This window comes from Lytechinus pictus, chromosome 3, assembly GCF_037042905.1.
Source record: "Lytechinus pictus isolate F3 Inbred chromosome 3, Lp3.0, whole genome shotgun sequence".
Taxonomy (NCBI): Eukaryota; Metazoa; Echinodermata; class Echinoidea; order Temnopleuroida; family Toxopneustidae; genus Lytechinus; species Lytechinus pictus.
In genome coordinates this window covers 41,041,043-41,054,962 of record NC_087247.1, presented here as the reverse complement: position 1 = coordinate 41,054,962, position 13,920 = coordinate 41,041,043, and the positions used below count along the sequence as shown (strand labels likewise).

General features: G+C 34.4%; 1 protein-coding gene across 8 annotated transcripts in view; it reads right to left on the bottom strand.

The window, feature by feature from the left end:
* Positions 1-13,920, bottom strand: part of LOC129257226 (putative helicase MOV-10) — a 32,493-nt gene that overhangs the window by 8,723 nt on the left and 9,850 nt on the right. For all 8 annotated transcript variants that reach the window (XM_064097071.1, XM_054895507.2, XM_054895508.2 and 5 more), the window contains exons 6-14: positions 11,931-12,031; positions 9,684-9,829; positions 9,065-9,166; positions 4,814-4,973; positions 4,133-4,278; positions 2,981-3,169; positions 2,472-2,634; positions 1,552-1,722; positions 445-548 (exon numbers count right to left, since the gene is read on the bottom strand). In XM_064097071.1, coding sequence (XP_063953141.1) covers positions 445-548; positions 1,552-1,722; positions 2,472-2,634; positions 2,981-3,169; positions 4,133-4,278; positions 4,814-4,973; positions 9,065-9,166; positions 9,684-9,829; positions 11,931-12,031 — 1,282 coding nt within the window. The remainder of the gene's footprint in view (positions 1-444; positions 549-1,551; positions 1,723-2,471; positions 2,635-2,980; positions 3,170-4,132; positions 4,279-4,813; positions 4,974-9,064; positions 9,167-9,683; positions 9,830-11,930; positions 12,032-13,920) is intronic.

The window sequence follows — 13,920 nt, the reverse complement described above, 5'->3', positions numbered from 1 at the left end:
TCAATATAAGCGATAGAGCATCACTTTGGGAAATATCAGTTTGCTACAGCAGACTTGTAACAGAGGTTAAATAGTTTGTAAAACCGACAAGAAAATAAATTTACGGATGTACATTTTATTAGAATGGAGTAAGAAATTGAAAAAAGAACTAAGAAAACCACTAATTATTTTTAAACTAAAACTAAAAAAAAGTGAAATTCTAGCTATTTTTTTCAAAATTCTCACCAGCTTTTACATAGAAATACATTTGTACAAGTTACTTGTCAGCAATTAGAATAAAAGTGATTTGGGGGCACCGAAAATGTACTATTCTATTTGTGTTTTTGCTGTGGTAAGCTATCCTATGTCACAGTCTTAACAAATATAGGAACCCCTGTCTTAAAAAAATATATGTACAGGACAATATGAGCAGATACAATATATGAAAGTTAGATTGCCACTGACCTTCCTGCAGTGACAAGGGTTGTTACTACAACTCTCTTTGTCATGATCTCATCTTTATTGGGTACATACAGATCATCAGCTCCTAGGTTACAACACTTCTTCTCCTATGAAAACACAAAACATTTAATTAACATACAATTACAAAAGAAAATCAAAAGGAACAAAAGGGCAATTCAACCTAATACTGTAAATATATATATATATATATATATATATCTCTCTCTTATAAGCTACAAAATCATCTATATCAATTGATGGTGGTTTCAGTAAATGTAGTTTTGATGAATAGAAACAGGAAAGATATAGTTTTAGAACTATTTCTTGTCACAATTTTCTCACATCTGTAAACTCTGCCTGTACAATTACCCAGATAAAATTTGGTAGGTGACATCATACAGAATCAACATTTGTTATAGACAGTAATATATTGTTCAATTCCTACTCAACATATACTCCTTATTTTTTTTTATTCCTGCTGGTTATATTTTTGGGTATTTTGAGGTATATGGCCTCTGCACCCTTTAATTGACATACGACCTCATGGCCCACAAATCTAATTAGATCATTATCAATTCTATATGCAAACATAAGTCAAGTTTCAAGTTGATCCCTCAAATAGTTCTTCACATATCACGAAAACAATATATTTCAGTGTTTGTAATGACCTTTCACCTTTCAACTCATAACCCAAAAATCTAATATTGTTACTCCCATATGCATACATGACTTTGTCCATAAAGTTTGTCTAATTGTCATTTGGTCTACATAAGTCTAATACCTAAAGTCTAATTGTTATTTAGCTAATGCCCATTTGGTCTAATTTCCACTTTGTCTACCTATCCTTTGTTACTTCATCAAAATAAAATTTGATTCACAAACAGTTCATATGTCAATATAGACTATGTTGTATTTGACCAAGTGGATATTAGACAAGAATTTACACAAAATAGAAAATATGCTTAGTGGCAATGAGACTGAATGGTTAGGAGACATACTGGTTGTAGCTGAACTAGTATTAGACCATGTGGGATGAGATCACATAGTGATTAGATATGAAGGGAGTGTAGACCAATCTGTCATTTAAAAATTTCCCCTTGTATGACTCACCTTCAGAACAGGATCGATAGAGATGAGTGGTCTGCTTGGGGCATATAGTCTCATAAGATGAGTCTTAGCGATAGGTGTTCCTTTATTGAGCAGACGAACAGCCACTAAATCAGCTGCACTGTTAGAGGGTGCACTAACCAGGATTCTGCTTTCTGGTAACAAGTGGTAGACCTGAGGAATATCATGAAGTTTACCAGTAATTAAACATCAATTATACCACTCAATCTTCTTTGTGTATATACATGTTTTCCTGTAGAGTGTGTGTGGGGGGGGGGGGTAACACCACATTTTGGATCCTAAAACCACTTGAAAAAAACTTGAATTGCACATGACTTGACAGAATGAAGATTAATCTGAGATTCACCATCCCAGAGCCATGAAAACTTCATGGAAGGAGAAGTCTTCAAGAAGACTTCACAGAAGGAAAAGTCATCAGGGAAATAGAAGTCTTTGGGATAGATGAAGTCTCTAAGGAAGAAGTCATCACAGAAGGAATTATTTTCAGGGAAATAGAAGTCTTCGGGAAGATTCAATCCACAGGGAAGAAGTCTTCACAGAAGGAATAGTCTTTAGGGAAATAAAAGTCCTCGGGGAAGATTAAGTCTCCAGGGAAGAAGTCATCACAGAAGGAATGGTCTTCAGGGAAATATAAGTCTTCGGGGAAGATTCAGTCCACAGGGAAGAAGTCTTCGCAGAAGGAATAGTCTTTAGGGAAGATTCAGTCCACAGGGAAGAAGTCTTCACAGAAGGAATAGTCTTCAGGGAAATAGAAGTCTTCGGGGAAGATGAAGTCCACAGGGAAGAAGACTTCACGGAAGGAGAAGTCTTCTAGAGAGGAAAAAGTCTTCAGGAAAGGAGAAGTCTTCAGGGAAGGAGAAAGTCTTGAGGGACGTAAAGGAAAGGAGTTCCTTCAGACTTACCTGCTTGGCAGCTTCTACAATGGTGACAGTCTTCCCTGTACCAGGAGGTCCGAAGACCAGGTATGGGGCAGGTCTAGCAGTTCCTGTCACAATCTGATGAACAGCCTGGACCTGTTCCATGTTCATAGATAACTTCTGATCAAAGAGGGTCCTTTTGAAAGCCCTGCAAAATATTAAGGTATTGTTTAAATGATTGCCCAACTGGATATGACTATAAAGAAGGAAACTCCAATATCGCAGCGTAGAGCTGGCAGCCATAGACACCCCATCAAATAGGTATTTAACAAGAAATTACCATGGCAGTAACCCAGAAGGATCCTGCATTTTCAGTAGAATTTAAAAACTTAGGAGTGATCATTTCAATTATGACAAACATCTCTTTTTATATCAAATCTATATCTCAAACCTAAACCAACCACAATTATGGAGAGAAAAAAACACTCCAAAAATCCAACATAAACATACTAAAACACATGTCAATTCCCTAAACAAAGAATCAATTCACTTACTGTAGTTCTGGAATCTTTGAAAACTGTCCTTTCGTTCCGACTTTGCTCCCTGTATCTGGAAATAATGCATCACTAAGCCTGCCCTCTACTGTTGCTGACTCTACAGCTTGATGTTGGTTGCGAATTGGGAATCGGCTGAAGGTGAACTCAATGTCAACCTTCATACCTCGGATGTACTTGTTCCTAAAGCTAAAGTAAAGGGTGGTAAAGTACATTCAGAGAGAGAGTATCATGAATGCATGACATAACCATGTTCCATAAATACCACTGATAGTAACCTCCTTCAAAATCTTTATTTTTATTGGCTGCTCAATGATGATGTCATTGTATTTAACATTAATGGCAAACATTCAATTGGTAGTATCTTATTTCATGCATCAGGCCTCAGAGCATGGATGAAGATATATTATAAAAAGCATTTAAACCCAAAGATTTCAGTTTCAGCCCCCTATTTCAGCAAAATGGAAGATAACATTACATTTCCATTTTTCACAGTATTTGTACAACATAATTTTTCAAGGCTCCATCACCAGAAAGTTCATATGACTACATCCTTTGGAGTTTCACTTACTGTGGGTGTTTTAAAGAGCAACGTTATGCATGAATTTACAGGAGACTGGAACATATTCTTTAAGGATAAATCATATCAGCTGTCATTTTGATTCCAATAAGTTAAGATTTGGTGTTGACGCCGCCACCGCCGTCGGAAAAGCGGTGCCTATAGTCTCACTCTGCTATGCAGGTGAGACAAAAATCATTTGATACATTGAAATTTGAATAAAATTAATGCATTATGTATGAATCACTTTTGTAATGGTTCCACAACTAGAATTCATCTTCCACAGATAATCAATATATGATTATATTTACATACCTTTACCTCCCAACAAGTCACTGAACACAAATATTATCATACATTATAACCATTGTATTAAGAATAATATGAATTGAAACTGTATATGAATTATTACAAGGTCATACACAAACTACAGCCTCTTCTGCTAGAATATAGTGTATTCTAATTTGTATTCAATTATGAAATCATATGATTCATTATCAATACTAATGGATAAATGGTTAACAAGCAATTTCACATGTAGAGATATGTAGCAAATTGGTATAAATATTGCTAATTGAGAGACTTTGTCTTACTCGGCATGAAATCCCAAGACCAGGTTCTCTTGTTCTACCCTGTGGACATATCCCTTGTAGCTTTTCTTGTCAGACTTGTCACTGAACCGAGCAAATAAATGATCTCCTCTGAGCACAGATGGACGATTCTCAGCAAGACCAGGCACCTAAATCAATAATATATCAACATATATGACTGACATAGTTTTATTTGGTTACAATGTAACTACATGGTATTTAATGCCAAATGCACGTTAACCATTAATATTACTGAGTTTGTTTTTCATCTCTTTATTATCTTCGGGCAACTCTCTTTAACTATAGCGTTTGCAGGTCTCAGCTTTAATTGATAACATTATTCTGGAGAGTTTCTTTGTCATTATCTTTTAAAATATGTATGACACAGTTTACTAACCAGTATGTAAAATTGATATGACTACAATGTATGTGATTTTAAAATATGAGATAATAAAAGTGGATAATAAAAATGAAAATTGAAATTTATTTGAAATTTGAGGCAGGTTGCCATTGATGTTTGGCGATCAATTAAACCAAAGATAATTACTCATTATAAAAATGATAGGAATACACAGAGTTAATTTGTGATTTTCTTAAACTATCAGAAAGACCAAATTATCAAAAATCCTTCAGTACACAACAGTCTTCCCTTTCTCACCGAATATTAATTAAGAAATAACTTACATGAAGTCTGAGCATGTTGGGTTGTTTATCCTTATCCAGTGTCTGATTTATCCTATCATACCGTCTGATGTCAACTTGCATCTGCAATTCTTCTACATACAGTAGTTCATGGAACTTTTCCCGATGATTGTCTACCGTTAAAGGCTGTTTTAGTCTATCCCTGCGAGCAGAATTTGTAAAGTAAATAAAATATAAACTGGGTTCGAAAAGATATTGATGAAACTTAAGATATGAAAATATAGTCAAGATGTAACAGATATTTTCATCTGTTGAGCAATTTATAATGCTATATATGAATTTTACATGTAAAAAAGGTAATACAGGGATGCCAGTGGCAAATTGCTCTTGGGCCTGAAAATTTGTTTGTGAACTAAATTGATGTGCGCGAATCGCACATGACGAGTGCAAAGCGCGAAGTCCTTTCGGCCAGGGTCCTGGGGCGGTAATCTGAAAACGTTCTTATCTTAATTTTGTTCTTATCTACGTCACGATCTCAAATTGGTATTCTGAAAACGTTCTTATCTTTTGTTCTTATCTTTTTCTTATCTTGCTAAACATCCTATGCTGAGCGCGTAAATGTATTACTTGCGCATATAATACAAAAGCGCGCTAAAAAGATAAGAACAAAATGAAGATAAGTGGTATTCTGAAAACGTTCTTATCTTTTCTCTTTCTTATCTTTCACGATATTTGTGATAATATTTAACCCTCAATCTCCCGGGGTATATTGATTCTTGTCATTCCCGGGGGGGGGCCATTATGGCCCCCCCTTAAGATCTCGGCCGCTGATCGCTCGAGCGACGCAAAAATTTGCACGCTGGTTGTGTGCGATGTAATCTACAAGGCTGTATGGTAAAATTTTCCAAAATAATGAGATTTTATTTTATATGAATTAATTATGCTAATTTATGCATAAATCATACTTTTTGCTCTAATTCACTAAATAAAGCTCCTAGAATGCTAATTTTTGGTTAAAATATTCTTTGTAGCATTCTTAACAATCGCAATTAAAAAAAACTTCAGTTTGGAAATCAATTTCTTATGTATTTTATTGTTTTATGAATTTCTTATGTATTTCCTTGTTTTTTTTACTTTTTGTTTTTTTATTGTTTTTTCAATGGAAATCGTTCCAGACTTAATTCTGATCATAAGCAAGGCAAAATTAATTAAATTCAATCAGTAAAAGTAGAAATAATGATACATTTATGAATTTTGGCTAAATACACAATTTGCATTGGATTTGTACATGAAATCACGTTTGTGAGCAATTTTGGGTCTGACATGCACTTACATAATGTTGCGTAATGTCGTAACCGCGTATCCGGTCGTCACAAATTTGGTCTCAAAATTTGCGCGAGACTTGAAAGTAAAAAGTCAGTGAGCGGCGAGGTCAAAAAAATTTGCACAGCGGATATATCGCGAAAATTGTCGAGGGGGGGCCATTATGGCCCCCCCCCCCCCCCCCCGGGAGAATTAGGGTTAAGATAGCTAGAGGGTTATCACATCTCACGATGTCCGCGTTCTTTCTTGCTTAAAATCGATGGCCAGTATTAGTAACAAGTTCCCACAAGTATTCCTCCCACCCTTTCTTTCATTCACCCTTTATTTTCCCGTCTCTTTTTTCTATCCCTTTTTTCTTTCTTTCTTTCTTTCTTTATTTTCTCTTTTTCTTCCTTTCTATCTGTCTGTCTTTCTTCCTTTCTATGTGTTTGTCTTTCTTTCTTTCTTTAAGTTTATTCTTTATTTATATCTTTGTTTTATTCTTTTGAATCTTTTAATTTCTTTACTTTTCTTTTGCTTTGTTTCATTTATTCGTCATCTTTCTTCCTTTTTTATTTTCCCTTTTCATTTTATCCCTTTCTTTCTTTTCTTGAATAAGTCTTTATTTCTGCTTTTATTCTTTCCCCTTTCTCTCTTCCCTTCCTTTTCTTTTCTTTTCATTTTTCTTTCTTCCGTCACATTTTTGTAATCTTTTTATTTCTTCCTTATTTTTTCTTTCATTCTTTCGTCTTTATATGTGCTTTTCCTTTTTTCCCCTTTTTCTTTCTTTCTTCCTTCGCTTAATATTAATTTTTTCCCCCCCTTTTTTTTCTTTTTATATTTGGGTTCTTTTTTTTTCTTTTTTTTCGTTCATTCGTTTGTTCTTTCTTTCATTTTTTGATTTCTGCTTCCTGACACTCTTGCGTCTTATTTACTTTCTTTCTTGTGTTTTATTCTTTATTTCGCTCATTCTTTTTTCGTTCATTCTTTATTTACTCTCTTTCTTTTCTTTCCTCTCTGTGTCTTTCTTCTATCGATTTAAAAAAAATCTTTTTCTTTATTCTTTCCATTAATGTTTTTCCGTTTTCTTTTTTTTAATTCATTCTTCACTTTTCCTGACTTTTTATTTTCCCCTTTCGTTCCTTTTCTTTCTTTGAATTTTCCTTTCTTTCTTTTTATCTTTCTGTAATCTTTATTTTTGCTTTAATTTTCCTTTCATTTTTTCTCTCTCATCTTTATTTCTTTGTTTCATTTTCCTTTTCCTCTCTTTTTATTCTTTTTTATTTTGTCCTTTTACTTTTTTCCTTTAAGTTTCTTTCTTTTCTTTCTTCATTTTTTCTTCCTCACTGTATCATTGATAATCGTTCTATTTTTTTTCCTTTTTTTATTATTTTTAAGTTCTTTTTGCTTGCTTACTTTCGTTTACTCTTTATTTCTTTCATTATTTTTTGCTTTGTTCCTTTCATCTTTTTTTTTTATTCCTGCTTCATTCTGACACCTTTCTGTCTACTTACTTTCTTTCTTCATATTTTATTCTTTATTCGTACCTGCTTTATTCACTTTTTATCTTTACTTTCTTTCTTTCTTTATTTTGTGCACGTGTCTCGAAATAATAATCAGTCATTGCGTATAAAATTCCTATTTCGCGCAATGCGCCAGAAACAGTGTACGCACAGCGCCCATGATATTCTCTTGACATAACGAACGCTTCTATTGGTTAAACTGCCAATATAAAGCGCATTTTGATTGGTTATATCCTAAAAATGGGCGTGTTGAAGATAAGAAGGAGGCAGTCCTTACAAAGATAAGAACGCGTTAAGAAGATTTTCAGAATACCGATTTGCAATGATTTTAGCGTCTTCTTATCTCAATGAGATAAGATAAAAGATAAGAACAAAGATAAGAACGTTTTCAGAATACCACCCCTGGAAGCTCTGGGGTTCTTAGATGCTCGTTGTGGTAACTATTGATCCGAGTCCAAATCCAATACCGGTAACAAAATAAACAAAGTTCCGATGCCGTACTGACAGTACATGTAACTCTGTCGCTTGCAATGTTCCATCACAGTTTCCAGACAATAATGGTATCGCATTCTCCAAAGAAATGAATTTGTACCAAAAAAAAGTCCCAGTCCCGTAAAACTCTGTATTTTTGCTTCGTTCTCACTCAGTTGACTCGATCGACTCACCACACTCTCGATCTCTCATAACCCAGGGAGCTCCGGCCTGTAAAGCGGGCCGGGCTGGAGCTCCCAGGGTTAGATCTCTCAGCGCTTCAACGTGCGTACACATCGCATAAAAACACTGCCACATGCTGTTTGCATTGGTAAACCGTTTGCATCGCGATCGCATGGCCATGTTGAGATGACATCGCGCTAGTTTTGCGTGACAGTCGTTTTGCGATGTTCTCATGCCCAAATACACGGAACATACTTATGAAATTGTGAAAGTGAATGTCCGATTAGTTTAGATGATCAGATCGGCCTGAAACCCGGAAATAACATCTCGAAACCGGAAATTTGATACCAAAAATATCAAAAAGCCGGAATTCCGGCAATTGCCGGAAAACTGGCATCCCTGGGTAATAAGATACACAGCTATTGCAAAAGGGTTCCAGAATAAAGAATGGACAACCCTGCTATTTCGCAGGGTTAGCCCACTTTGAACAAATGCTCTGAGAAAAGAAAGTGGGCTAACCCTGTATAGGTGGGGTTAAATTGCCATTTTGCCATTGAGAAAAGCATATTAGGGAAGCATGCTCGGGGGTACTAGTTTTCAGGTGGAAATCATATCTATGAGAGCTGTCTTCCTGAAGGCCTTGTCTATTTTTTTTAATGAATATCTGCTCAATCTAGAAAGATACAAGGTCACTTTCCTCTGTTAATTTTAACAACTGAATCCTCAAAAACGTTTCATGAATATATAAATTTCAAATTCACCCATGCATTTCATTTTGAATTAATATTGGTATGGAATGCACAGCACAATTCACCTGAGTTGGGGTAAGTTTCGTCTGTTGTTCACAGTGTTTTGAAGGTCCCGAGGCACATCAAAAAACCCTAGAGGAATACCCTTCAATGGATTTTTTGAAGAGCTGCAAAACAAGAAGAAATGCTTGATATTTGAACAAAGATTATTTTCTAAACTCATTCTTAATGTTTGGTTTCCACCCAGCTTTAAATTTCTCTGATATTATATTATTTTACAGAACATAATTTTCATAAAAATGACAGGCACATTCAATAATAATTAGATCTCTACCAACTGACATATATAAATAATTCTAGATAGACATTCTGCTTGATGAATACCATTTTCAAGACCTCAAGATATAAATCACTTTTTGTTCATATTTTTTTGGGGGAGGGGTGGTTACTTTAATAAGAGTTCCTAGAAAATAAGAAGAAACATATTTACAATTACTCCTAACTCTACTTATTTTTTTTCTTTGAGGACTCTTAGCAGAAACAAGGTCAGAAATACCTTATACAATTCATGACTCTGTATCATCAGTCTTTAAAAAAAAGTAAGATTATAAGTAAGAGCTCAACATTAGGACTGATGAATTGAAATGGAAGGGAGGTATAACAAATGAGTCTTTCACTACGTACAATGAGAGTTGAATTCCTTCTACAATCTCTCCTCTCTTCTCCCTGGCAGTAAACTTCGGGGGATTGGTGTATGGTTTGGATGGCGGTAGATCATCTATCACATCGCTCACAACAGTGACAGAAACAAACCGCAAGACCTGGAAAATCTGGGGGGAAAACGATAATAATTTTTCCTTACTTCTCTGATATAGAGAGAGAAATAAATACTTGTTTAATTGAATATAACACTGATTAAAAAAAAAGATTGCAAAATATAATTGACTGTACGCTTTGAAATTTCATTTTCACATTTTGATATGCAAATGAGTTCATCATTATTTAAGGACGTTCCACAGTTAAAGCAGAGATGCCAACTTTTGGAAATCAGAATTAGGGAGGATTTGCAACCGACACCAAATTATGTGCGCGTAGCGCACATCTCGAGGGCGGAGCGCTCGACCCTTGCGGCCGGGGTCGAGGGCCCGCCTTAGGGCCCTGGAAGCTCTGGGTTTCTACCGGCCTGGTGCACAGTGGATTCCCGTTGGGCATATCACATGCACCAGCTTTTCGCTGCTCCTTATTTGTCTGCCTTTCACACAGAATTTAGTAGCAGCGAAACGTAATGGAGTTACTACATGCTAAAGTCAGCAGACGATCCAATTTGATCAATGCAAAAAAAATCGTAATTTCGGGAGGATAAGGATGGTAATCGTAAGGGCGGGAGTTGGGATGAATTTTCGGGAGCCTCCCGATGAAATCGGGAGGGTTGGCATCTCTGTTAAAGTGAAATCCATGTCATTTTCACCAAACTTTGCACATAGATACTTTAGAACCTTAATATTCGAAATATGCAAAAATTAACATAGGTCCATGTGCTTGATTTTTTGCTATAGAGCTTCAAAGTTCACCCAAATTGATGTTCTTAAGAATTGCGCATTTAAAAGAATTTAGCATTTTTAGACCGCCCAAGATTACTACAATGAGTTTAAACCTCTATTGCTCAGTCAAAATACATGAAAAAGTCATCCAATTTTGCAAGAGAGTTAATAATTGTATCGTTAGAATGGAGAATCTATTTATAGTGCTATTTTTTTGCAATTGTAAGTTTAACAGCACTGTCAGTTCTTAAAAATGGCGTAAAAGATAACAAAATCCCAATCTAAAAAATGCAAACTTTCAGTAACAAACTACAAACGTACAATAAATGCTGCACTTTATTCAAAATCTATGTCATTTTCACCAAAATTTGCAGAGTTGTAGAGGAAGGTATACCTAAGAGGTACAAACATTAAAACATGGGGGTTCATGTGCTTGTTTTTAAACTATCAGCATTTTTATTAGAGCAAATGTGCTTTTTAAAACACCAAAAATGCGCCGAATGCTTTGTATCTATGTGAAGAAAAAATCAAAACCACTCTACCATTTTATTTAAACTCGGGGTAATATTCGTGATTCTTGGTAGCACTGCAGAGTAAAGTATTTTGAAATTGTAGAGAATTTTTTTTTAATGGTCCATGAAATAATTCCCTTATTTAGCTTCATGAAATAACGCATCGGATCTGCAGTTAAAGTGCAGAAGATCAGAAAAATCAGCTCATACCCGCAGCTAATTAATCACCTGTTCATCCATTGTGACGTCAGCGCGCAGAATGTAAACTATGTGCAGATCATAATGCGCACAAACATAACTGTGGAACGTCCTTAATCTTTCTCTTAAGCTTCCTCTGAAGAGGAATTTCAAATAATAGCTCCAGTTAACAGCACTACAAAATAGTTACCAATTTTTATTTGATACATCACAAAATACATCACAAGTAAAAAAAAAAGTCATAACTTTATTACTTTATATAAGAAATTACTGACCTCGAAGGTCAGATAACCACAATTTTGCCCCCAAAACAGGAAAAATTCGGGTAAAAAATAACCTGAGCTTTCTCTGGTTTCATGAAACAAGGCCAGGAAGCAATTTATTCTGTGCTTTTCACCGGAATGTTGCTGATATGGTAAAATTTAGGGTTATTTTAAATTGAAAGCAAATTTATCAAGGAAAAGCACAGACATAGCATGAAATGCTCCTAAATGTCATGTTTATTTCAAGGTAGACTTCCCCTTTCTCATATGAGGGGATGAAAGTAAATAGACATGCACGCCTATGAGCTGTAAAGTGCAGATAATAACCTTCACAAGAAAATTATAAAATAAGCATTTATTGAAAGTCAAGGAAGATAGAAAGGCAATATATCATTCGTAATGAATCTGTTTTGTTACCTCTCTTGTATCTTCAAGACGAAATGCAAAGACAATTGGACTAGCAAGTCTTCCCAGATTGTCGGCATTGCAGCATAAAAGCTGCACTGTGTATTCACATCCTGAGATTGAGAAGGAAAAAATGATCATCATCCCATAACATAATATCTAACCATATATCATCTACTACTAGTATATGTGAAAAGAAATAAGTTTTCCTTAATAAAAAACAAAATAATAAAAAAAGATCTGTTAAGTATAAGTTTTTTTACAATTTGAATCATATTCATTGGATTCACAAAAAAGAGTTATTGGAACTAATATTCAATCACAAATAATGTACAAGCATCATTCTAGATCATACAGTTATTGAAACATTTTTGGCATTAAAAGATAAATTAATATAAACAACCAGTTTAATTAAGTCCTTGTCCTGTGTATTATTTTCAAAGGTGACATGACAAAAAATAACATGATGGCGAATTTCAAATGCAAACAGTGATACAAATGATTTGTGTTGCCAATCCTGGAATCCGTCATGGTATGTTTTCACATGAAACATACTAAAGCCCTCAAAAGAGTTCAGCGAAGGGCGATACGAGTGATCTTGAAACAAAGGCAACAAGGAATGCCTTATCCACAACGCCTACAAACCCTTTCTTGGTTTACTCTGGAATCAAGAAGGAGGTATCTAATTTTGTCGTTTGTAATTAAAACCTGTATAACATTGTATCATGTGAGGCGGTCAAGAACAATGTAATGGTACGACGATGCCAGAGCGAACACACAATCATATTAAAAAACATGAGAGCCAGAAACGAACGTTTGTACCAAACTGCAATACATAGATTTCCGATGTGGGAAAGTATGCCCTCACTTATTAAAGATGAAATTATATCTGGAAACATCTCGAAAGTTCTGAACCTCCTTTGTTGTGAAATTTTTTTATGTTTTTTGAATAATTAGATGTCTGATTTATAATGACATTTCCTTCTATTTATCTTATTTTATTATTTTTCTCATCGACTAATTTCAACTGAATAGCAATTTTATACATAATTTATACTCTAAATCTAATCCGGCTTATTTCAATATCAATATAATATCCTTTGATCACTCTGGCATGGTTTTCTATATTCTTATCGTCTTACTGTATAACTTATCCCATTACTTATGATAGATACAGTTTATATATATATACAGTTGAGACCAGAAGTTTACATACACCTAGGAAATTCAAAGAAAAGTTGACACTTCATAAAATTTACTTTATCTTATAAAAATATTTGTGCTATCATGACAAATTTGATATCAAACAAATGAGTATATCATGCCCCTTCATCACATCACTTTGTCATCAGGAGCTGACAAATATTTAGGTGTCATTTTTCCCCCAAATCTTTATATTTTAGACAAATTAAAAATAAAAACTTGACAAAAACATTTCATATTTGTGCTAGTTACTTCTCTTCACAGATTCAGATTACACTTTTTGTTCAGTGGTGACATATCATGATAGAAAATGTAATATAAATCATAGATTTGACATTTATATATTTCTATGAAATGATGTTTGAAAATATAATATCAAACAATCAAATACATTCGGCATGAATATTACTTCTTTTCTTCAAAGAAAATTCCACCTGAAATATACTTTAATCCCAACAGCATCCCAATCATGTGAAAGAGCTTAATACACTCTTTCATTTGATACCAAATTCATCATGGTAGTATTTATATATCTGAAGATATATTAAATTTTACAATTTATGGCAAATGAACAAATTTCACTAAATTCCATGGGTGTATGTAAACTTTCGGCCTCAACTGTATATATATTTCTGAATTTATGATTGCTTTAATGCTTGATGATTATCATTTTAATGCTTGTAGATACATGATGATGTGATTGTGGGGGTTGGCTTGAGGTGACCAAGTCCCATGATTGACCATTGTTTTTTACCGATTCACAGTATTACTTTTTCTCTAAATATCTTATATATTTTAA